The 26,184-nt window shown below is 39.8% G+C and overlaps 1 protein-coding gene across 1 annotated transcript in view; it reads right to left on the bottom strand.

Annotated features, from left to right (window-relative positions):
• Positions 1–2,078: 2,078 nt before the first annotated feature.
• The window catches only part of SNX4 (sorting nexin 4), a 35,978-nt gene continuing 11,872 nt past the window's right edge, over positions 2,079–26,184 (bottom strand). The window contains 12 exon segments of the mRNA XM_064514669.1: positions 2,079–4,025; positions 4,366–4,480; positions 5,875–6,020; positions 6,947–7,046; positions 8,311–8,400; positions 12,619–12,684; positions 14,234–14,295; positions 15,681–15,753; positions 20,194–20,249; positions 24,227–24,274; positions 25,754–25,903; positions 25,982–26,120. Coding sequence (XP_064370739.1) covers positions 3,978–4,025; positions 4,366–4,480; positions 5,875–6,020; positions 6,947–7,046; positions 8,311–8,400; positions 12,619–12,684; positions 14,234–14,295; positions 15,681–15,753; positions 20,194–20,249; positions 24,227–24,274; positions 25,754–25,903; positions 25,982–26,120 — 1,093 coding nt within the window. The 3' untranslated portion in view covers positions 2,079–3,977.

The raw sequence follows: 26,184 nt of genomic DNA, 5'->3' as shown, positions 1-26,184 counted from the left end.
ACCGCAGCCCTATCGGCCACTGCCTGGCTGCAAGGGGGATGTATGGAAAACCTCAGTGTTTCAGCTACGAATGGGGGGGGGGGGGGGCGGAATTGAAAGCCTCCCCTTTCCAAAGAGAAAGGCATTTCTCCTGGCTAGCGCCGCTGTCAGCATCTTACCCTTCCTTGTGGCCATCCACTAGAGGGAAGCAGCTTACACAAATTACTCTCCTGCAGTGCTAAGTGCTCTGAGAGAAGCTAAAACAAGAGCAAGAATCCAGGTAAGATCCCCCTGCCCCGAGAAATCAAACCTTGCTGGGTAACAGGGCCAGGGGCCTCTTCCAGGGAGCCCAGAAACCCCAGGGCTGCTGGAGCCGACCCTCGCTCCCCGGAGGCAGCACAACCACAGCTTACAGCGATTGTGTTTGCTAGCAATGTACAAGTACACCGCACTTCAATTTGGCACTGAAGTCTGTCCTCCCATTTTACTAGCTCTCATTCTGCTTGGTTTCCTTTATTTGTATTATTTCTACTTCAGCAGTCCCATACGAGATTGTCACTGAGCAGACAGTGCCTCCCCACAGAGCTTCAGGAGCAAAGACAAGACAGGAGTACAGCAGACCCATAGAGCAGGAGACCACAAGGAAACAAACAATTCAGATTACAGCCTTGCCCTTATAAGGGAAGCAGAGTGGGAAGAAATTAAGACGACTTCCTTCCCTGCATTCCTTTAGAGGACACTGAAGTGTTCCTCATGTCTTCAAGAAAAATGCATGAAAGAATTAGGCAGTAGGGAGAGTCATATAGGAAAAGAAATGGCTCCTCTTAGGTTGCTATGTTCTCCCAGCTCCTAAATCGCAGCGCCCACAGCCCAGCCAGCTGCCCTGGGACCTTGGCTCTGCTACACTGGCTCTGCAGCATACTTGGCTACAGCACTGTCATTTTTCCCTCTGGTTCGCCTGCGTGAGGCAAGCTTTTCAGTATAGACTCAGGCTCCAAAGTTTGCTCTGTGCTTGCCAGACAAGTCCAAATGCAGAGCTGCTAGGTTAATTACGCTTCAGCTGATACACCAGATATTTAAATAAAACATTTTTTTTAAAAAATAAGAGTTAGAACAAGTTAAGACAGTTTAGGAAAATGCCTTGAGTTTACCTTTCAATCTCAACTGAATCCCTTACTCTAGCTACACTTCAGCAGCAGACAGTAGTAAATAAAAAGTAATGATGAGTCAAGGTCCCATTAGTAATGGGGAAGGTCAGGAACACCACAAACACTTGTGCAAGTGACCATGCAAAGCTGTCTATGACAAAAGTGATAGCCCTAACAAAAAAAATAGTCATAAAAAAAATCAGATCCATGTCAGTAAACTGCTTTATACAGGAGCATTTTGGTGAGATTAACTTAAACTGGTCTACTCAACTGCTATTATTCTCAAAGGCCTTAGGCCAATTTTTGATGGTCCCTGGTTTAAACAATCCTACTGTCTTTCACCCACTGGATAATTGAAGGAAGATGTCCAAGGCAGAGTGCCTTGAGTTACAGAAGCTAAATCCGCACTGTGCCTGGAAAATGCATGCTTCACAAAGTGTGCATGTGTCATGTGGACTCTTAACCACATGGAAACTGTCATTAACTAGATAATTTCCCCTTAAAAAGTTAAAAAGCTAAGAAAGGGGGAGAGAAACTGTCACTGTTTGCCAGGATTCACAAGTACAGAGACCGCATGCAATGATGATCTGGAAACAAGCAGCAAAAGAATAAAATTATTGCAAGTTATCCCTAACTCAGCTTTCATCCAAGTTCTGCCAAATCATGCAAGCCTTTTTAAAAGGCATCTTCCCTTACCTAGATGAAGATACGCATGAAACTGATTGCTTATGTCTGAGCAAAAACAAAACAGGGGGTCAAAACTGGCTTGTAACAAGGATCTAATTTCAGACTTAGACATTACATTCCTCACGTAAAAGGCAAATCAGTTAATTGTTGCAGTTTACCACTTAGCTCTCAAACTTGGGTTTAACATTTAAGATGGACAGGAACTGAACAACAGAGCTGGAAAGACTTATGTAGCATTTTTATAAAAACAACATAACAAAAATATCAAAGAGCAATTTTATTTAGCTTATTTGGCACAAAACTTACAAGAACTGTTTTGTTCCCTTCTCAATTTTAGTACAACTACCAAGGAAAAAGAGGCATACTAATACATTTAATACGCTGTACAGCAAGTGAAATGTGGGAAGAGGCACCAGAAAGATCTACCAAAAAAAATCAAAGTGCATGAAAAATACCTACTCTGAGCGCCTCATGGTATTGTATTAAGGCACCACTCGTTTAGAAGGTTTACTGAATACTTTAGGTGTGCAACTTCTTGGTTTTGGAATGTAAGAGTCCTTTAACCTGTATCAGAACTGGATACGGCCGTTCTCAGAACAAAACATTTCTCTTTGTAAATATTCAATGGAGAGACCTCTTTCTGCCCAACATCAGCTCTCAGCAGACAGAAACGTCATTGTCATATGCTTTGACAAAAAGCTAACATACACTATCAGTGACCAACATTTTACATCAGAATTTTGAGTTGTAGTGTATACCAGGTCTATGAATTCTTGAATTCTTTATAATGGTTTTATAGAAAAGAAATGCTGCAGAATCAAAAGCAGTATGAGACATGTCAGTAACTATCTTATTGATAATTTATCAGAGTAACTCTTCAGGACTTTCTGGAGTATCTCTTAAAAATCAAAATCTGAGACACTGTTTTAATCCAGAATACCTAAATACACTTTTCAACAGAATATTACAAATATTTCTTCAGGATTAGCGAGTCTGACAAATCTCACAAGACTTCAGGAACTTAAGTATGTAGAAGAAAAACAATGTTAGACAGTAGTGAATGTCTGGGATAACTGGAAACATTTAATGCAAGTACCTGTAATTGCAAATCATGTTAATACTGGTGTGTATATATATATATATATATATACACATATACACACACACACACAAAATGTAACATCAGTACAAGATCCAAACAGACACCTTGGCTCATTGTGGATTCTGCATATCACTGCTCTTAAGTACTACAGAAATCCCACCTGGTTTTGTATTTCAGCATCTTCATTAAGGACTATTCTTTCAAGAACCAAACTGCTTCAGTTATGAGAAGCACCACCACAGGCCAGATTCACATCTAGTGTAAACAGACCAAATAGGAGTTGCACCTGCTGCTTGCCAGCTTTGACTTTGGTTTTGCTGCTCAGCTGGATCACCAGTCTCCTTTACTTGCAGAAGGAAATCTGCTAAGAAATCAGTGCCTGTACAAAAACTTAAGGGGGAACCAGTAAATGCAGAATATTGTATTAAACCATTATACAACACCTCTACTGTAGAGAGCTTCAAACATCTCAGGAGCTTGAGACTGCTTAACCTGAACTTTGGAAAAGCACGTTTCTCTATGGACATGCAAAGGCATTTAAATATGAACCCTAGGCGTTACAATATTTCATTTTTTGTCCTCTTATGGTGTAAACCTCAAGAACACAACTGTGTGTCCCATTAAAAAACCAAAACACCCTGGAGCATTACAAATTCTAAGCAGCAAGGGCTGAAAAGACGGGCATCTGGAAGTGATCTGCACAGTACAGAGCACGGTGTTTCAGAAGTCTCAGACAGAAGAGTTCAGTTCATACTTTCTGGGATAACCTTCCCTATACCTTTGCCCCAACACAGAGCTGTAGTTTTCATTAACTTTTTTACCCCTGAATTATTTGCTACCACATATAAAACATGCCACATACGTGGCAGTCAAGGGCTAAACACTTAAGAACATGTCCTTTTTGTCCTTTATTAACAATTACAATCAGCAGAAAGAAAAACTATTCACTCAACTCATTTATTTCATGATTTATATGCAAGTCATATAGCAACTTAACATTGGTGTTCTACATTTGTGCTTCCATTCTCTGGCACTTGGAGGAGGAATTCACTTCCCAATAATCACATCTTGCTGAAGCATTCCTTTGCGTTTGTCCAAACTTGAATTCCCTTAAATAAAAACACACAAAGAAAGAAGGTTGGAAATAAAGAGGTAGAAATATAACATTGTTTGCAATCAGACTTTTTTCCATGGAAGACTCCACAAATGCCCCACAGAACTTCATGTAAGAATAAGGCAGAGACCACACTGGAACTGGACCACACCACCTATTATGTTTCAACATTAACATGTCACCAAGTTAGAGTAGGGTGGAAAATGTGGGAGGTTTTACCCTATTGACTTCCAACCTTCCATGACTGCAGTCTTCCTAGTTACTGAAAGTTTGCATCTGATCCCCTGCTGATATGATTATATATATTAGCCTGGCCCTTCAGAAGCTAAACATACCTTTTTGCACATGCTAATCTGCATAACAGCATAGCTTATAAGTGCCTCCTTCAAATCATGATTCTTCTGCTCCTTAAACCGTTCAATGTCAGCCCAGGCACTTTTCACAAAGTCTCTGGAATCAAAAGCAGTATTTCTGTTAGTAAATGCTTTTAGCATTTTTCTTGTTATGTCCTCACTTCATCTTCCTTTGTTTGAACCCATGGCAGTGAAGCTATATATGACAAACCACTCTACCTTTCAGTCAGTAAACCAAGTTGTATAATTATTATACATCTCATGGTGTCTTCACTTTATACTTATTACAGTATTGTGGCACTACTTCTTAATTCTCCATCCACTTCCTAAGAGGTTTTTAAACTAGAGAACCAAATTCACACGATGGAGATTTCTGACAGTAAGCATGACTGCCATAGAATCAGCAATACTCAGAATGTATTTTTCTCCTGGGATTCTTTTGGGGTAACTAAATGTGTTTATGCTAACATTCAGCACACAACACTGCATGTTTCTTTCTTTTTAAGAAAATCAGAATCTTGGGCTTTCCAATCTGAAAACTCATTTGTCATCAGGATTTGAGACAGTAAAGTATAACAAACATTTGCAACACAAGTTTTACTCTGACAATTCACTTCAGGAATTAATTTTGCTGGTTTGGCAATGTGGCTCCAGGTCTCCTTAACCAAAATGGAGGTAGATTTCTGTAATACATAGTTTTCATTTGTGCTGGACTTCCCAAACAAGGCAAGTATTCACTTGAAAACTGCTTCCAGAGCTACAAAAGCAGATGTCCAGTACTTCTGTCAAAATGATTAAGAAATTGCATTTACCAATTGTTTTGTTGTTATGAACTATTCATGAACTAGTCTTATCTTTTCAGCTCTAATCCTTACTTATCAGGAGATACCACATTTACCCCTTTCATTATACAATGAACATGTTCTGACACAAACACGTTACTCTAGGAATGTTTGCTCCTATTTTTCATGTTTGCATTCCTGAAGAAAATTTCGCTACAACACCAAGCAGCAGTTATTTAAACGCAGCTTTCCAGAACTTCTAGTCTCTTTCAGACAGGAGTCAATTGTCCCCCATATAAGAAGCTGAAGAATATTAGCTTAGGAGCCATACATATAAACCAAACTAAATACTGTATTTAAAGCAAATCAGGATTTGAGTCTTAGGCTATTCAACTGCAGACCTACAAGCCCACCTGCTAAACATATTATTAGTGGAACATAAAAGCAAGCAAGTCAGCCATTAGAGTGGGCTCAGTAACTGGGAAAGTCATCAGGTTTTACATAAGCTGTCCTCTCAGACCAGAAGCTAACTGCATGTACTGTACTTTACTTCACAACTTGCAACTGACAGGAGCTTTTATAGACAGCTCATAAACACCAAGAATATATTAAAAACACTTATAAAATACAAACACCTTCAAGAGCATCCAGTCAATGACTTTTGCTAAAACAATCCCTGTTTTCTTTGACAAAAATCTAGCTCTCTTACCTGCCCTCCAGATTTTTAGACTTAAGCTGTTCTTCTCCTTCTTGTATCTGCTCTTCTAGAACCTTTATCTTGGCTTCCCTCTGCTCAGGGGTCTCCTGCCCGAAGAGCTTGCTGGTCATTCCTTTCAGCGAGAACGTCCTCACGGTCTACAAGAGACACAAGGTTTGGGATTCTCAAGCACAGCCACTTGAAAACAGATTTTGTGATCTTTACTAGCATTAGGTCTTATTCCTCAGCTGCGTTTTGGCTTTAAATATCAGAAAAAGCAACTGCATTGGCCCTTCCATTATGTGGATGTCCCATTGTTAGGTTGCTGTAAGAGGTGAGCTGGATCACATTAGATTGAACAGAAAAGTAAGGAGGAAAGAGCAAAGGGACTCCTGTATTGCAGCTTCTATTCTGAGGAACTCTGGGCCCCTCAGAAACAACTGTTAAGTAATTTGATGTTCAAACTCTTATGGCACAACCCACAGACCAGCCTTAGGTGAGTCAATCCACTGACACTATTGAATTTTCAGACAGGTTCTTTCCTACTCCAGTCTGAGGAAAAACTGAAGTCTTGTTTTTTCACATGAGAAAAGACAAGACAAACTGATTCTGTATAGCTGCAACAATATATAATACCATACAGCAATATTAACAATTCTAAATATATGTTCAGACTTTTTTAGCTAGTATCTTCTGCATAAGAGGGACTAACACCACATATCAATAACGCTGAGCTTTCAAAAGGCAGAGGAAGCCTTTCAGAAGTCCCAATATTTTATCTTTGGAATATAGTTGTTTGTGTTACTCTGCTCAGGTCATGTTTCCTGCAACCCTTTATTTGCTCATTATGCAATAATAAGTTTGGCACAAACAACGTATGTCACCATGAACCAAGTCACTTCAACCCTTGAAGGCCTACAGCCCATACAATACTACTTCTCATAACCAGCAACCAGCCTTCTACATATCAGTGCCACATAGATGCCATTCCAAGCAACCGGGGGGGGGGAGGGGAGGAGAGGGAGAATGAGTGAGCTACAACCCACATACACCATCTTGGAGAATAAAGCAGAAGACGACTCACTCCTGTTGCCAGCTCCTCACACTGCTGTTTCTTAGATGTTAGGTCCTGCGCAGCCATTTCCAAGTCATACTGCATTAGTTCATGTTTCCTGCAAACTGCCCTGAAAGAGAAGCAACAAAAGATCTGTCACATAATACTTGGTTTCGCTACACTTCCCTCGCTTTAAACTTCACAAATGATACAAGTATCTTTTTTGGCAGACAGCATATTCAGTTATTTATCTAGCTTGAGGTTCAACAGCCTTATCACAGAATGCGTAACTCTGCAAATGCTGTAGTTAAGCAAGTTTGGATCAAAGTATGAAAAGTTATTAATACAGCAGCATTCTGCTTTTCTGCTCCTCTTAGACTCATTCCAAGACACTCTAGGTAATACAAAACCTACCACCTACTTAAGGACATCACTTTAAAACAACTTTTCAAAATCCACTGGAGTTAAATCACTATGACAAGAGCTACCTGGATATGGTACCTGTCACAGCACCAACGCATCAATCAGTCAAAATTCTTCACATTTTATTTTTTAAGCAACAAAACAAGAAACTGTATTCCTAGATTCACGTAGCATCTTTCATCAGAAGAGTAGAGTTTCTTCCGACCACCTGCAGTAAGTCCCAGCCCTGTGCGGGCTGGTGACACTACACGTGTACTCCACTGCCAGATGGACATTTCTTTCCCAGGAGGGGAGACTTGTGCCCTGGGGTTTCAGAGAGCAGCCAGGACACTTGCAGCCTGAATTCACTACCACACTATGGGCCTTCTCCAAGAGGTGCAGCACCAGCCAGGGGGAACACCACAGCATGAGGCATAACCATACAGCATACAGAATCGTGGTTTTATATCTATGCTTCTAAAGGAGGAACTGCCCTTAAAAGGTTAATCTAAAGTTAGATTAAAGGCTAATCTGAAAATCATTATTGAGTTTAGCAATACTGTACAGAAGATGAACGTCATACAGGGCACTTCAAAACTTGCAGGAATTTGTAACGGCTGTAAGTGCTCATAACCTCTCTTTGGCATACCTCATTTGAAAGCTGAAGCTTCCCTACAGCATGCTGGGGCACCTATTATACGAGAAGCCAAGGAAAGCAAGAGAACCAAGGGAATAGCCACTATTACCTCCCATCATATCTAGAGTTTAACATCTCTGTCATTTTATTATTGACCAGCTCAGTTCTACCTGTTATTGCCCCCTATGACAATTGAAGATGAGTAAGCAAAATAAGAGGTGAAAATCTGAAGATTCTCACAACATTAACATTTTTATTTCTAAGGAGAACAGGATACCAAACTAAACTCAACACCAAGGCTATGTTAAAGCAAGAGATTATAGTTTTCATTTGAACTACACATTTCTGTACGTACCGTAGTGCTTCTGCATAGAAGAGATATTCTTTCAGCTGATCTGCATAATGCTCCTCTTCTTCCAGTATGTCATCAATAGAAGCTGCATATCTGGTGACAACACAGCCTCTAATTAAGTATGAAATTCCTTAGTTTAACCTTTAAAAACTATACACACAGTAACAAGGGAGGATACCTTTTCGACAGTCTCGCAAGTCGCTAAAGTACAACAGTGAAAAAGCACTTCTAAAAAGCTTCCCCCCCCCTTTTGTTTTTAATTAAACTCTGAGTTGGCTAACAAACACTCCCGCAAGCCTGTTTCTTAGGTTGTTACTACAATAAATCTTTTGACAAGTACCAGACTTATGATAAGTTTCCTGCTGAAGATGGGGCAATTCTTACTACAGGAAAAGAGAAAATAATTAATTCCTTTTCTTCAGTGCATTGTCAACAGGCAGCACCAAAGCAAAAGAGATACAGTGCTGAAGAATTCCTACAAGCCTGAGAGCGTTACACCTTAGGAATGTGAACATCACACCTTCCGAAAAGCAAAGAGGCAGCATTTACAAAGTGGCTTTCATTGTTCGCTATTCAGCCAGCAATAAGCTTGAGACCAACCGAACTTGTGGCAGTGCTCTGAACACTCCAGCACTCAGTCCTTCAGTTCCTTGAACATGTGTTGCTTCATCTGCTGTGCAAGTCAGGCATATCAATTCTGCGCAACTGCCTTTCAGGGAGAAATCTTCTGAAGCACAAGGGCTTGGATTAACTCCACAGCTTCTGCATTCAGTAAGAGTTTCACCATTTTGGCTGACTAGGAGATCTATGAAACAACAACAAGCCTTTTTTTCTAGTTTGTATTGCTTATGGGACAGTATGTCATAGGTGCTCATTAACCAAGGCGACTGTGCTTGGACACATTTGCCAGGACAAACCTACCTATAAAGAGGTAACTGCATACCACACTTGGTACAGTGACAAAAATAAGATGCCACTTTAGCCAGTAATATAGGGCAAGTACCAATATAGGTAAACAGGATCAATGAGATCCCATCTCAGATGCCTTCATCTACTCTGCCAATTCCAATTGGACTCTGGCAATCCCTGAAATGGAGGGATAGGAAATAAGTATTTCCACGGTTGCAGGCTCTTTGAAGTGAGCTTGTGTCCATGCTTGTCTAGTGACCTGCACAGTGCCACCCAAATGCTAATTATGGCACCTCCTGGCTTTAAAGTTTTCACATGGTCTTCGAGTTCTTCAGTTTCATCCTATGCCTCTCCAGGAACTGGCTCTGCAGAAGAAGTGGCAGAGTCTGAAGCTGAGAGGGAACTGGTAATGTGACTTGGAAGAGGTCAGGAAACCCCTCCACTGAAAGCTCCGAAAGAAATAGCTGTGGCCCTGCTAGGTTCCTTCTCTACATGGGAGGTATCCAAGAGAGATACTATGGCTGACAGTTATCATCAGGTCTGCTGACATAGGAAACTGAACTAAGGCTCTTCAAACAAGCAACAGCTACTTGCCAAGTAACTGGAGGAATGTGAAGCCTGAGGGAAAGGTATAGGCGTGTGCTCATTTGTTCAAATAGGCTTTTTTGTTTTGTTTAAGTTTGCAAGTAAGATGTGTTTTTTGATGTTCTGTGAAATGAAAAAGTCATCCTGGGCACACCCAGGAAGAGACCTACCAAGGCTATGTGTGATAAGTAAGCATAACATACCAAGCAGCCAGCAACAACAGATCAGTTTAAGTAGAAGGGATAGAAGAACAGACAGAACAAGAACTCATATTATGAACCAAAGTAAGGAAGAAGTCTGCACTGTTGAAAAATATACATTCTGAAAAAAAAAATTCTGCAGCCACACAGGTCATACGTGGCTTACTCTCACCATTTCAAAGTTCTGAAGCACAATAGTTTATTTATTATAGTAGCTAGATTTCTCATGGCAGCAGATGGACATCTCAATTCCAACCAAGTTTAGCACTGTGCTAGAGCTCACTTGGGGCAGAACAAGTCTCAAAAAAACCAAAAAAACAACCCCAAAACCAAAAAATACCCACAAAACAAAGCAACCTACCCCACACACCCAAGAAACCTCAAAACAAAACCTTAAGTATCATTATGAAATTGTAGGTAAGTTTGATTATAAAAAAATGCATTAAAAAAACCTTCTATTTCACTGCTTATGTTTGACTGAACTAAAGTTTAAACACTTCTTCCTAAAAAAGTAGGCAAACCATGGAAAACCTTGAAGAGAAAAACTGTAATAAGTCCTAAAGATATCTAATATATTTCCACTCTTCAAGGAAATCTTCAGGTTAAAGCTGGTTCTAGTTCAGACTGTACTCAGAGATAAAGGGTTGCTCATTAATAGCATAAAGGACAGAAGTCAGAGGTCTGACATTTCTTTCTTTGATCTGTTATATGCTAGAACTACAGCCACTGACTTCAGCTTTCTCAGCATACTTATTTTCTATCACTTTGCAAGCCTCATCGTGCCCACCCCCAAGGTGCTTGGGGATGTCTTCTCCAAATATTAAGCAGTTTTACATCATTCTAAATGATAACAACTCAAAAGTTTAAATAAACACCTAGTAAAGACTACAGCATATGGGGCAGATAGAGAATAATCAAGTTTGTTTTAAAATTTAACATCTATATTAGGAAACCTTCTCAAAGGAGCTTGCTGTTGCAACAACCTCCTCATGGCCTAATGTTATGGGAACGCTAACTGGGCTGGCAAGTTACACTTTCAAGAGACCACAGATATGAACCTTACTGGCAGGAGACCGCATGGGTCAGTGAATGAGTTCCTGAATCTCACAGCCGCTCTCCTTTGCTTGGTTCTCACTACGAGATTAATTCTGGATGAGAACATCAGAGCATAAGACATGACAGACAGTGAAAGCTACCTCAGACTTCATGGAATGGTTAAGGTTACCCAAAACACTCACCACTGTTACTCTGGATCTTTAAACCCAGCTGTTTAAAGGACAGAAACAGTAAACCTCTCTCATAGGTGCAGAAAGTTCAGCCTCCTGACTGAGAAGTCAGTCCCGTTTCTTTTATTCGATTAAACATCTTTAGATGTTTGACACCCGAGTGTGGTGTATTTGAATCACTGAAAACCTACTTACGTCTCCCCAACTCCTTCATATTAGAGCATATTTTCAAATAACTAAACTGAATTCTAATGTGTTATTTTTGCATAGGGGAGGTATATGCTTTATGCTGCTCTCCATCTTTACTTTTTTGTTTTTGAAAGTAAAATGCATTATCCATTTCTTTCTTCTCTCTAGAGTCTTTTACTTAGCATAATAGCTCTTTGGAGTGTAAACCATCATATTAGCCAAAACACAAAAGTGTGACTACATTATTCAGAAGGGTTCAAATTCTTAGAAATGTGATAAAACCAGAATTCTCTTGAAGAAACTGAAGGCAAGAGTTTGGCAAGACTCTCCAAAAGCTTTCATTTGACAAGGCACAACACCAATTACAACCAACAGTACAGCATATGTAAGTCTGCTTTGTAAACTGAAACTGTAACTCTATTTCTACATGAATTACACTTTCAGTAAAAATAGTGCATGATGATGTGTCACAGTTTCCATCTCTTGCATGAGTTGTTACTTTTCTGCAGTGCTTCATTACATACAAGGAATCAAAACAGTATAATTTCTTATTGCTCTATCTACTGTACATTACTACCTGAAAAATAAAAGGTAGGAGCCTACAATACCACTTTTGTGAGCATTAAGCACTAGACTCTTATTTTGAAGGCTGCATTTCACATACTCTGCCAGCTGACTCCAAAGATGCAGAGAGGGAGGATTCTCAACTTTATTACATCCAGTCAGTATTTGATTCAAGAATCCATTAAAGTTCTGGTTTAATAATAATTGAAATTCTTAACTTTCTGTAATTAAGTCCAAATCTGTGTACCATCTACCGTGTGGTACAAAATACTGCTACGAAAAACAAACGGATCTCATCAGGTCTGCAGTACATTAAAGTTCTATTCCACCAGTTTCTGGCATAGTAGCTTAAAAGAAAAGCTGGAAGAATTCCAAACACTTCTACAGTTTCAAAATAATAATAAAAAAGAAACCCTTCTGGTTCTCCTGAGACCTTTTGAGCTACTTAATGCAGTACATGGATGCTAAAAGTGCGCCTGCATCCAAATCACAGAAATGCTGTATACCTAGAAAAAACGCACCCCCAAGTTTCTCAGTACACTTCTTATATGTACTTTGGGGCTGGGGGAGAAGAGAGGAAGGAGGAGAGCTCTGCATCTGGCTTACATCAAACTATCAGATATTCAGTCACTACTTACACATCCATGTGGTGGCCAGCACTCTGCAGCCCGTCCCCCATCTCCTTTTCTATTGCGCTCCACTCGCTGTAGGAAAAACAAACGAGAAACAACATTGCACATGAAGGGTAAGGGAAGTTAATAAGCTGCATCCTGTATATAGTTTCTTTCCAGGTGACACCTGAATGGAAACTGCCTCCAATTTGTGTTCAGCCAAACTGTGTCCTCCCCCCCACCCAAAGCAGCAGCACTGACCAGTTAATACCAAGGTACTCTGGCAAAAAACTGTCCCTGCCCTCTAAACACACCCACACAAACACATACACTTGGGGATTGTTTTGAGCAGGGAGAATCTTGTTTAAATAGCTAAAACTAGGTTTTAAGAAGTGCGCAAAAAAAAAAAAGAAACAAAGAAAAAACAAGATATTGATATTTAAAATAAAATTTTAAAAAGAAGGAAAACACAAAGAACTCCAAATTTGATCTAACTCATTTACCAGGAAGACATTGAGCTGTTCAGACTCACAACACTTCACATAGAAAACATACAGCAAACAGTTTCAGAGGGGTTAAAACTCTTGGAAATATCAAATCCCAACTCCTGGTTTTTGAAAGGAGAGGTTTCTATTTTCACAGCAGACTGCTGTTTAGTTCTATACATTAGGAAAAGATCAAGTTATAACCGCCTCATGACTGTATCTCCCTACCCACATCTGGGAGATCGTTCTGATAAAGTAGAAAACCCAACTACAATAAAGATAGCAGGAGACTTGTTCTGGACAGTTGAGTACGTACACAGCAATTTTAATTGTGTTCTCAGCTCTGTGAAACCTTATGAGATTTATTAGTTATAAGAATTACATCAGCAATTTTTTAGACAAGAAAAAAAAGGGTCATCCCCCCCCGCCTTGCATTTCACATAATTTACATCTAATGCATCTATTCTGTCCTTCACTTTCACATAAACATTCCACTCTGCCAGTGTTGGCATTTGTTTGTCTTTGTGTTATTACAGAACTACACCTAATTTCACTTTAAAACCCAATGAGAAAGACATCTGCAATCCATTAACCCAGAGAATTAAATTTAGCACTTGAACAGAGCGTAGAAGCAGGAGGTTTCCCTTAACCAGAATTTAGATTCTTTAATTCTCCAGCGAGATGGAAAACTTGAGCATGCAATTCACTTATATAAATCAAAAAACGATTGGCAAATTCACTTAAAATCAACTATAGCTATTTAGCTTCACTAATTTTTTTTTTTTATTATTATTATTATAAAAGGACCTGGATGCTTAACTGACAACTGCATGAAAATAGGCAGTAAGTTGCACTCTGAAGAAACAGTTAAAAATGCCACTACCACAACAGAAGCCCCGAAGTTCTGGAATACAAAAACAAAAAAAACAAACAATCAAGAACAAAAAAACACTGAAGTCTTCCAGTTGAGACTAAGTTCAGCAGATCCAGAGATCATTATATCCAGTGCAGGAAGCTCATTAGTACTGCAATACAAGAGTTTTTCAAGGCAAATGTTTAGATGTCTTTCAGACATGCTGTTATGCTTTTGAAAACATAATGGATAAATTCACTACACTCAATGTATACATATTCTTAAAAACTAGATGAACTCTTACCTGAATACTCTTCCATAGTTTCCATGGACTTTATAGACACCATATAGCCGGTCTGCTACCCTCTAAAACATTTTAGAGAAGTTAATTTTTGGTCAAAAACATTAACTACAATTGATCTATTAAAACCCCAAACATGAACTCCAAGCTAAAGCCGTATGTTTTAACACAGGTAAATCAGTCACTGTAGTTAACTCAGTTTTTGATAGCCAGATGCAAGGCGTAGTCTCCTTTACCTGAAAAAGGCTAAGTTTATATACACACTTGCTTTTTTAACATAAAGATGGCAAGACAAAAAAAAAAAAAATCTATCCTGTCATCAAGAACTGTAGGGAAAGCGTCACTAAAATTCTAATGAGTGACACGATTTTTCCATCCACTGAAATGAAGGAAAGGAAATGAGCTATCCATTGCAGAACCTATTGCTAAAGCTAGATATGTCATTTCAGCTGTTTGGAGAGTCCGTACCTTCTGCGGTCAGTACTACAGCGTTGGCAACAACATCAGAAGGAAAGACTACATATATGTTCTGAAGTATGACTTGTAATGCTGGTGATGCCCTTGTAGTTGTGATGCACCAACAAATTAAGCTGAAGTTGCATAAGAGTTAAAGTTACTGGTTTGCCGAAGCAATAAAACGGAAGCATAAGCAAATCACCCCGCAGGTCACATACACAGAGCACTGAGAAAAAGCCACTGTTACTAGAACACCAGAGATTAATCCTCTCAAGTACCTCAGCTCATCAGGGCAATCAATTACCATCCTCCCTTGCAGCAGTTTCATCAAAAATTAAATCCCCGTTGAACATGCTAAAGAACAGTATCATGCTCCTCATTACTGGAATTGTAATTTCCTATTTCCTTTTTGTGGCTTTTTTTTTTTTTTTAATCTTCATTCTAAACCCATAGAATATCTTGATTGAATGACATAATTGTTCTCATCATTAAGAGCAGCATTATTCATTACAGATTGAAGTACAAGCCAAAAGAAAAAAAAAAAAGTGTGCTGGGACACTGCACAATTCGTGCTACAAGCTCTGGAAAATAGCGTATTAGATGTTGGCACCATAAAGCTATTTTTCGGGCCCCTTCCCAACCCAGACATTCAGCAAAAAGAAACTTCCCTGCTGAGTAGAGAGAACCGGACACCTTGGTCCTCTTTAAAACACCTCCCTCTGATAAGTGACCATTAGGGGAGCAGGCAGATTAGACAAACACACACACTTTTGCTCTTCCAGTGACTGTCAAACTACACTGTCATATCTGGAACTCTTTCCCCCCAAATCTGCACCAGGTTAACACCCCCTACCCCCAAACTCCAAAATCAGATCCTTTCAGGCAAAGCTTTCCTTATCCTAGAACATACGTACCAGTTCTCTTGCCTGAGCAAGAAATGCTGCCTTATAAATAAATTATACTATTTGTCACGACACACATGGGAAATACTTACAGCTCTGACTCGCAGAAGGTGTGATATGACGGACTGCAGTTCATCGCTATAGTGTTTGAGCTCAGTAAATCTCCTGGGAGCAGGAAACAGATAGTACATCATTAGGCATCATGAAAGCAAGCTTTCACAGAATGCAAGATAGAGCCACGACGCTACAGCCAGCGAGATGGAGCCTGAATTATGTTGAAGGTGGAATTAGCTGAAGATTCCTAAAGAAGCGACTGCAAGAGTTTAACTCCCCTAAAGCAAAACACACAACATTTGCATGACTACTAGCTTTTTATATGCAAATGCTGAAGGTTCCAACCAATTTAAGAGCTATAATTTTATGAAATAAAGTTTTGTGTTTTCTTTTTAATCAAATTATTACTTTTTTTTTTTTAATAGGATTTTAAAAAAGTGAGAGTTAGTGGATAGTCATTGTACCTAGTTATGTACGAAACCTAAGGCTGGTACCTGTACAGGCAGCCAGCACATCGCTAAAAGCAATCAAATCACTACCGCTTAATGAGGTACCAGCCAGGTAATCTATTGCAAATGATCACGCATACACTGCTGGCCTGCCACAACTGAAGGAAAAAGGCATTGCAACAACCACCCCAGCTAAGCCTCGGTGGTAGTTCAAGTTAATGCATTTAGCTCATCCTAATTACGAAGCCAAGTCAGCTACCACAGCTTTGCTAGTGACAGGTAACTGATTAAACCACAGCAACAGCCACTTTCATACACATAAATACCACCTATTACACAAACACCTAACTCATGACCAACCTTGGAGGCATGAGGTACACAAGAGCATGTTTCACTTAGATAGGTAAAGCTATTTTGTTTCTGGCTCTCCAAATTACCAAACAATGATCTGAAAAAATAGAAGAATACAACTAGAATTAAGGAATGGAAGATGAAAATTAGTCTTCCAAGTTGATATTCAAGCATAAAAAGAATAGAGAGAGGGAGAAAAAAAAAAAAAAAAGTAAAAGGCAAGCTTTCTCCATCCTCCCACCCCACACACAGTCGAACTTTGTATTTCATAGTTTGTACCCAAGAGGTCTTACTGAAGTAACTCAGGTCACTCGTTTTGGGTGACCAAGTATGAAATTCCAGGGGTTTTTCATTTAACGCTTCTTCCCCTGCCAGGAAGCCTTCCCCCAAAACATTCTCTTGCCCATATTCAGGGAGTAGAAACTTTATTGCCATTTCTAATATTTTTGATCTCCAAGGAGCATATTCTATAAGAGTATGACACGTGCAGGGTGTAAGTATATAAAAAAAATTAAAAGCCAGCAGAGAAACTGTATGAGAAAAATATAGGCATTGATCTGCACAGTGGGGTTTAGAGAATAATCTTTTCAGTTTACACTTTATAAAATATGCACAAGGGCAGCATGTCAGGCAGCTGCAGACACAAACAGCGAAGATATTTGAAATAATTGAACTTAAAACAAAAGATTAAAGAGCCTGCCTTCAGTTCAGGAAGACTCCCCTTTCCACTCCAAAAATTTATAATGAAAAATTTTATTTATCCTGTTTTGTGGCAAGAAAGCTTTTAGGAATGCCTTACTCCCTGAAGGCAAGCTTCAGAAACCAAGAACTTTCATACCGCTGCTCAAGTCCAAGATGCTATCTTTGTCCATGCCAATTCCTCCTCCATCAAAGATCATTTTAGAACCAAGCTGTCTTCATTTTATTGTCTCAGAAAAGCATAAACAAAAATGATGCCACTTTTTCCTAATCTTTGGTGAAGAAGGCTGAGAATTTTTTTTAAAAAGGGAGTTTTTCTAAAAAAAAAAAAAAAAAAAACTTATTACAAGAGACTGGAGATGTCGCAGATCAAAGGTTTATTTCAAGTATCTGCTCAAGTCCTGCTGAATGCTCATGTAAGGAAAAATACTCAATTATGAAATAATTTTCCAAATCAAGTTCAGAGAGGCACGTAGAAGGATGTTTACTTTCCAATGCACCACAGAAGTAGAAGTTGCGAGGCAAGACACAGTTCTGGCACTCAGAATAACTGAAACAAGCCCAGTTCTTTCCCCTCGGTTGCACTGGTTCTGCAACATTACCAACAGTCTAGATATTTAAGAAGTTTGAGCTATTCAGTAGAACTTCAAATGCAAATGAAGAACAGATCAAGTGAGATTTCTGTAGGGACACTGCCAGGTTTCTTCTGGAAAGTATCTTTTATGATAATGGCGAAGAAGAAGATTTCATTTTCAGAAGATAGCATTTCAAAAGAAGTGACTTTGTGCATTTTATTCAGCCCTAGAGCCGAGGGGACAGTACCATCTTCCTGTTCTATGGGAGAAGAAATCACAAGAATAGAACTGTTCTAAAAAGAACAAGCCACTTCTGGGAGCAACCAGACAGAAAAGGAGAGTTTTGTTTTTAATTTTGCCTTAGAAAAGGGCTGAGTGTTTTCTAAAGGAACCTTTCACCAGGAGGAAGGCTATTGTTTTGATTCAAAACACAGAGAACAAGAGGATGGATGTCACGAGACTGAATCAGAGAGGCCAGTAGGAGCAGGACTACAAATTCACCTAAGTACCTGAATGCAGCAATGCAATTGCCATGTAATTCCATTAGAAAAGATATTAATTGTATCCCAAAGGAAGAGGTTTTGTTTCCAGGCTAAGTTTAAGCTACTAGAGTAGCATCGTTTCCACTGCCTGAAGTCCCTAACACTGCTTTAAACTAAAAGGTACAGCTGCACACCAGTGCAAGACAGTCTGGAGGGAGGATTGCAGAAGTCCTTCACCTCAACCCTTCCTGGTTTAGGAAACCAAATTTACCCAGAAGTCCACACTCCACACAGCAGTGATCTTTTTGGCTTGTTTGGGTTCGGCAAGGTTAGCTTACCTACCACTTAGCACACAGTCATAGGAGCACCCAAGCCGATGCAGAGGGGAAAAGGCGTTAGACTCAAGGCAGCCCACCCCAGTGTGGGTGCGCTAGGCAGAGCAAAGCGCTTTCTCCCGTCAGACCCACACACACTATACCAAAAGGCTCTCCCAACATAAACAAACACAAATTATGCTCGTCAGTTATTAAACAATTCATAAAACACAGCTTGCCACTGTAACCAGAAGTTCAATTTAAAAGCTATGTAGGTGGCAGAATACACTAGGAAGATGTGCCATATCTCTTAAGTATTGTCAAGCCTGAATTAAATACTCAGACATTGTTTTTGCTACAAGTACCTTCCACATATTTTCCTTGTATTAAGTCTTTCTGTGCTTCTTACCAGGCCACTTATCACAACAGCTTTCTTTTCCCCAAACACTGTTACCTCATTGCCTCAAAAGATAACAGTATCTCAGCCTTACCCAGTCTTTCCCATCCACACCCACATGCAGACAGCTGGCAGAGTTTCCCTGACATGAAAGCAAGAAAAGCTAACTCCTACTAGTCACAGACTAGGAAGAAGATAGAGGATGAAACATCCAAACAAGGGGGCAGTTTCACCTGTAGATGCTAAGAGAATTGTTGTCTTTTGATCTCGTTCACTGAGGTTATCATTTGCATTACTCTCCAGCAACAAGCCCCCTTGTTGCCCAAGAAGGCTGCAACAGCAGACATTGTCAGCAGGTTCAAAAAAAAAAAAAAAAAAAAAAGGGATGGGACCAATTCACAAGTAAGTCGATAAACAGATACTAGAAGCATCAGAAACGCACATGCCCTCTAACATCCTTAATACAACATCCAAGGATGCTGCGGAAGTACCAGGGAATGGACAACAGAAAACAGTCACACACATGCTCCCCCTAAATAGCATCTCCTATTGCCACTATCAGACAACAGATGAACCCAGGAGGGCCCTTCACCTGTCTTTATTGCTATACATGGGGAACAGCAACATCTCTCAATGTCATTCCTGCATACGAATGTTTCTAACTATTGCAAAAACAGGAACTGTCTGCTATTTTACCCTCCTCACATCACCTAGAGTGTGATGAACCTCCTGCTGCACACTTTATACTTCTGCTAGTTTTTTAATCCAGCAGATCGCCCTAGTGCTTGTCTCAGAGCTTCCTAAACTGTAACAGAGCTGAACTGACCTCAGGATTTCCAAAAGCATCTGTGAAAATTGGCAGCTTGAAGAGAACTATGAACTGCAACACCAGGGTGTGTGCATCCAGAATTGTACGCTAGCAGATTTTTGGAAAGACCTACTATCAGTCTGCATTCTGTTCACGTTTGGAAAGGTTTCTTTGCAAACAAATGCTAAGGGGTTATTCTTCTATTGGTTTTTCTCCCCCTCTTTTAATCTAGCTAAAAGGAAAGACTCATTATGCATTAAGTGATGGCATTTTTCTGAAGGTTTCCTGCTCCTCTAAGAAACAGGATTCAAGCCTCTTCATACTATCTCCTTAGTGGACTTCTGTTAAGATTTCAAGTGCAGAAAGATCATTTTTCTTTTCTGAATTTATTCTAAGGAGATAGAATATTCTGTCATCTGATGTTACATTTGTAACTGAAAAGGGGAAAGGGAGGGAGGAAGGATGTGGAATCTTACTTGTCTGGGTTTTTCACTCTGAATGTTGCATTAAGAGCTTTTAATCTGGAATCTGCCTGAAAAAGGGGAAAAAAAGCTTTGTTAATTTAATGCAATTAAATTCCAGTGACAAAAACCTCAGCCTTCTTGCAGCACCATTAGAAAAAAAAACTCCTGCCTTCTCGGCATATTTAAATCTTCAAACATTGAGTAAGTCTGACACTACCTGCCCTGCATGTCAGTTTTTTGAATAAAAAGTAGAAAATTAAGCTATTTTTGTAAACTAGGATGTAAACAATATCCACTAACATTAAGCTAGTATAATCCTGAATCGCACAAAAATAGTCTCCTCCAAAAATGTTACACAAATCACAGAGTTAAGATTCACAACCCTACATTCTTTTGAGATGATGCAATTAGGTAACAGAAGACCATATGGACAAACTATTTTATATTTTTCAAACCAAATAAAACCAGTGGTAGAGTGACCTCTATATGCTCTTTATTACTAGGAACAGTTCCCCAGTGAAATCAAACTCTCATATATGGTGTTCTCTTATTTTATGAGTTGCTTTGGAGAAAACATATAATTTGTATATCAGAATAGAGCTGTTTTAATGCAATGTTCTCTTCTAAAATATAGCATATATGAAGTCTTTACAGAAGAAAGTTCAATACCTAATTAAAAAGGTAATCAGCTACTTTACTTCTTGAAATGTTGGCTTACCAATGTCTGCAACAGCAGTCTGGAACCTCTTTCAAAAATTTCAGTTTAATTTAACATTAAAAATTAAGCAACAGGTACTTACTCTTAAGAACACACCAATGCAAATAAGGTAACCCACACTAGTCCACAGAAGTCCCAGATAATCACAACTTTTTCTTTCTGGCATCTTATGCCTAGCATCTTTCCCCCAGAGCACTTACTCAGGTCTCCTCTATACCACATGAGAGCTCCAGCTCAGAGGTCAAATGGCTAGAGATTATTTCTGCTCAAACATCTTTCTTTGCAGCGAAGGAGTAATAAAGAATACATTTTGTGATGTGTTCAAGCTCTGCTACAGTGCCCTGTTTTAGCTAATGGACTGTGCATGACTTCCGTGCCATAACTGTTAGCAGCAAGTTAGTCCAGCAGTACTTGTTAGCACTGCTATGTGCCAGAGAAATATTTTGGGCAGCATTATAGCTATCTCAGAGTTTGAAGAGCTATTTTGAATTTTACAGTGAACTGAACACTGTGTCTGTCCTCCCAGGGCAAGAATGGAGTCCTTCCTTCAAGGTCCTCTCAGTAGCTTCTACTGATGAGACAGGCACTGTCTGAGGCTGTTCCACCTCCCACTGCACTGGCCCCAAGCAGAAGATATCCATTGTTGAATACACCAATGCAAGTTCCTCTCACCTGGAACCACTTCCATGGATACTGCCGCATGTGCCCTGCAAATAAGTTCAGGGAAGAGCAGTTTCATCCTTGCAACTAGAATGACAGCTACTTATACAAGTTTTCTACACCAACGTGGTCCTGTATCAAAACTGCAGCTTGCTAACTATAGCTGTCCTCCTTCCAGCAAACGATCAAGACAAAACCCACAAACTGATAGGTAAGCGAATAAAACCCGCAAGATAAAGGCTGACTGATATTGGAAGAAAACAGGTTCAGCGTCACAGCTAAGCGCAGCTCTCCTCTAAGAATACCTTAGAAAGGGAAGACTGATGCAGCATGGGGAAGCGCAATCAAGATCACACAAGAACACAAAACGCTGCAGTAACTTCAGCTCCCAACCCAGGCTTTGCGTTGCATGGCCTACGCTTGCACCTTTACTGCTCTATCTCCACATGTTATACTTGCAATTTAGATTACAGATAGTTCAGATCCACCTGGGGCTACTCCTCACATATTCTCTTTCAGAACAAATGCCACACAGTCACACCAACATTATCGGAGTCCTCCTACCCCCCCCAGGTAGTTTTTTTACAAGACTATATATTCAAATGACAGGCATCAAAGCCTTGTAAACTCCTTGGGACAAAGTCAACAGGCTCAGATATGAGAGCACATTTCTGCATTCCCCCCCCCCCCTTTTTTTTTTTTTTTTTAAACATACACATGGAATGGTCTGAAAAATTCAGTAAGTATAAGAGCACTGTCAGGCCGTAAACAAGATTTTGCCAGTGTACAATAATCTGAGTAGGGTTATTCCCTTTTTGCCATTAGCAGCACAGTAACTCCCGCATACCACTTTTGAACATTTGTACCAAAGTCATGAAGTTAGAAAAACGTCTGCCCAGCCTTAAACTTAAGACTAATATGCATGAGCATTTGAGTTGAATTCCCCATATGAAATACAATCAAGGAGCTTCCAGACAGTTAATCCTTACTGCGATCCCATAATCGTTTAAGAAAACTAAAGTAAACTGGCTCTGTGCTCAGTAGCAGGGTAAAGGCTTATAAACATGGCAGAGAAATGCCTCTCAAGGTGTAGTTCCAACACTGAAGTCTAAGATGGTATCTGCCAGGTGCAGAGGGTGGTGGTGGTGGAAATTTCCACTAACTTCTCCTTCCTAAAGGAAAGGTTCAAGAGACAAACCATTTAAAGAATAAAACTAAGTGTTGGGGTAGAGCACGAAAGGCATGATTTAATGATACAGCTGGCAGAGTAAACAAAGCCTCCAACACCAACATTTAATTGTAATGTGCTTAACTATACCACATTAATGCCTAGTTTAAAGTTAAGTTAGCCTAGTTCGAACCCTTTGGGACAAAAGATACATCCTGTTTTAATGCATCATCCGCAGAAACAACGGTAGCACTTAATAAGCCAGTGGTCTGATTCTAGTCTTAGTCATGAGATGAACCATTTATATGTCTGCCCTCCAGTGTAATGCTAAATAACCAAACAACCTGAGAGTTTTATACTTCAGACATCAAATAAAGGAAAGATGCTTTTCCCCAGGATTTTACAAAAAGTTATTTTCCTTCAGGGAAACAGTAACTGTAAAAGGGAAATCATACACACACTCAAATCCAGAAGGAAAACAGGACTTAGCTCATCTCACATTCAACCTACAATATGGTTTCAGGTAACCAATTATTCTCAACATTTTGCTGAGTCTTCTCTCACTCACTCCCACGCAGTGTGCACTCCTGAACATACGCTGACAATACAAACATTTTGAACTCGTAAGTGTAACCAAAACAAAGATATGAGGGCTAGGAAAATACAGTCAGCTTGACAGCTTCATGTTTTTGCATTACAGATATTACCAAGATGCATCCCCTACCACGATGAGAGAATTCACGTCAACTTAAGTTACCAACGTTAAGCGTTTTAGCCCTTTGGACACTGGGGATAAGGGCACCAGGGATTTTTTCCAGCTCTCACTATTCAAAATAAAGGGACTTTCTTTGTAATCCAACTATCTTCAGTTGTGATTTCGTAAAAGTCAATCAGGTTACAAAGACGAAAAAGCTCACGCCAATGCACGACATGCAGAAATATTTCCGGACACAGCCCAGCAGTCTATCAGCCTCTCAGACTGTACTGTGGACAGTACTACTTCAAGACATGTCCCCATTACACAGTTAAGGGGCACCAACTCCCGCTTACTTCCTTTCAGCAACCTATCCTAGTAGAAAAGTCCTACAATCCCAACACCTTTGCTTCTTTTTTGGTATCTTCTATCTCTTTCCAGGTTAAATTTGGCATCAGTCTTTAAAGTGGTCATAACCTAAAACTGACAACATGTGAAGGCATGGCTATAAGCTCAAGGTCATTAGCTTTACAGCCCATAAAGAGCAGAATTCTACATTAACAGAATTACAAAGCTGAGCATCCAACTTACACACAGATTTACAAACCTGCTACAGAACTGAACAACTGAAGTCTTACCTATTACATGCTAAGAACACCACTGGATTTGTAATTATTAAGCATACATATGTAATGCCTTTTACTCATTCTAAGGGCAAACAGCCTTTTGTGAATAGCTTCAAACATGTTTGTTAAGAGTACTTCTGTGTCACAGCAGTCACCAGACAAACACTTATGGTAATTACCTTTAACTGAAATCCAGTCTCATTCACCATTTCTTTCCATCCACCTTCCTAAAAATACAGGCAAAGAAGGTACTGTTAGAGTGATCAAAGAGTGCAACAGCTTTTGCAGGTCATCATATCAGAACATCAGAGCTGGAAGAACAGATTCTCCACTAAACTTGGGTTCAGTCTCTCTCACCCTCCCCATCTCATTTGGGGAATCTGGGCTCAGAATAACACATCATTAAGTTCTGCTTACACACTAGCCTCCCCCAGAAACTTTCTCCTCTTCACCATGTGTCAGTGAGCTCAACTGCCCCATTCTATCAGCTGAGGCAGTCACAGCTTTGCCTAAAGAACTAGTTCTGTTCTCCAGAAAGAGGAGTAATTGTCATCTACTGACTATTACATTATCAGCAGCTCCAAGGACATTTGCAGCTCGAGGCAGAATGTTCTAATGCCTTAGCTAACTTGTTTCCAAGTGGTCAAGATGATTGCTTCCTATTACGTATTTACAGAAGAATGGTTCAAAACTTTCTTTGAAATAGCCAGAAGCAAATTATTTTCATGAGTTAGCTCAGAGGGCTGTAAGTTAACAGGCAGTGAACTTGGCCAGGGGGTGTAAAGTTTCGCACAGCAATTTAAAGAAGGCACAGGCAAACCTAAGTATTAGTCTAGAAGGAAACAAATTTACCCTGTTAGCCATCCCTTCTTCAGGGAACTTCTGTGGGCTAACAACAGGCATTCTACTGCAGGCATAAGGCAATGAGAGAAGTTCAGTTTCACTCACACAGTAGGAAGATTATGACTCCCACTTTTACATTTAGAAGGCAAGCAAGAACATACAGGCAATGACTCTGGTGTGTTCAGTTTACAGTGCACAAACACTCACCCTCTTCACACATAGTAGCCATTTCTCCATGGCTTTCAGGACCCAAACTGGTTCATCCGCACACTATACTGCACTAGTATAAACATATCTGCTCAACTAGCTATTTGGGAATCTCTGGTAAAAGCCTAGAACACAAAGAAGTGCCCAGCATCTTCCAAAACTGATATCGGCAGAATGCAATGCTTTGGCAGACAAGTGGATCACAACTTTTAGAATAAAGTATGAATGGATCATGATTCAAATCACAAAGCTACAGAAACCAGGTGCATCCCAAAAGCAAATTGGAAGCCAGTACTCTCTCTGCAGCCAGCAGGATAGCGTGCTAACTATTTCAGGTTTAGCACTAGGAAATCTTTCCCAACCAATTTACATTAGATTTCTCAAAATGCTGTGCCAGAGAGGCAGAAGCTCCCTCTTAGAAGCCTTACAACGAGGCTGAAAAAAAACCCTCAAAGGTACACCGCAAAGCCAACTGCAGTGGGCTATTAGATGCATTCAGACAGAACAGCCTTTTCCACCTTGTATTTACTGGTGTTGTCTATCCTTCTCCTGGACATACAACAAGCTACAGGTCACTGGGAGGAAAGAGGAAAAGAGACTTATCTTAAAGAAATAATCATTAAAAAAAAATGGATTTAGAAAGCATGCCACTTTACCTGTGTTAAAAATGAATAAAAGATGTTGTCCTGGCAAAGAACAGGATGTGAAGCCACACGCAACAGGAAGTTTTCCAAACCAATTCTTCGTCTTTCCACAAAATCTGGATCCATATTATCTGCTGATAGCTTATGCCAAACAAAGTCAGCCTATTTAAACAGAGGAGTGTTAATAGTAAATAAACAACAAACACAATACAGAGCAAGCCGCAGCCTCAACTTCCTTACTCTTTTTTCTGGCAAAGGTGGAACAACAATATGTGGATAAGTTACTAACAAATAATTCCTCAGCAATTCAAATTCACTGTAACGCCGCCACAAGGAGTCCACCGGGGAGCACTGTCCCTCATTCTGGGACTCGACAGCCCTGAAAGAGAAAACATCAAGTTTGAGCGTTACTAAGCTACCTTCCCCTCCCTCATGCCATCAGT

This window comes from Dromaius novaehollandiae, chromosome 7 (assembly GCF_036370855.1).
Source record: "Dromaius novaehollandiae isolate bDroNov1 chromosome 7, bDroNov1.hap1, whole genome shotgun sequence".
Classification (NCBI taxonomy): Eukaryota; Metazoa; Chordata; class Aves; order Casuariiformes; family Dromaiidae; genus Dromaius; species Dromaius novaehollandiae.
The sequence above is the reverse complement of the archived record's forward strand: the minus strand, read 5'-3'. Positions and strand labels throughout refer to the sequence as shown.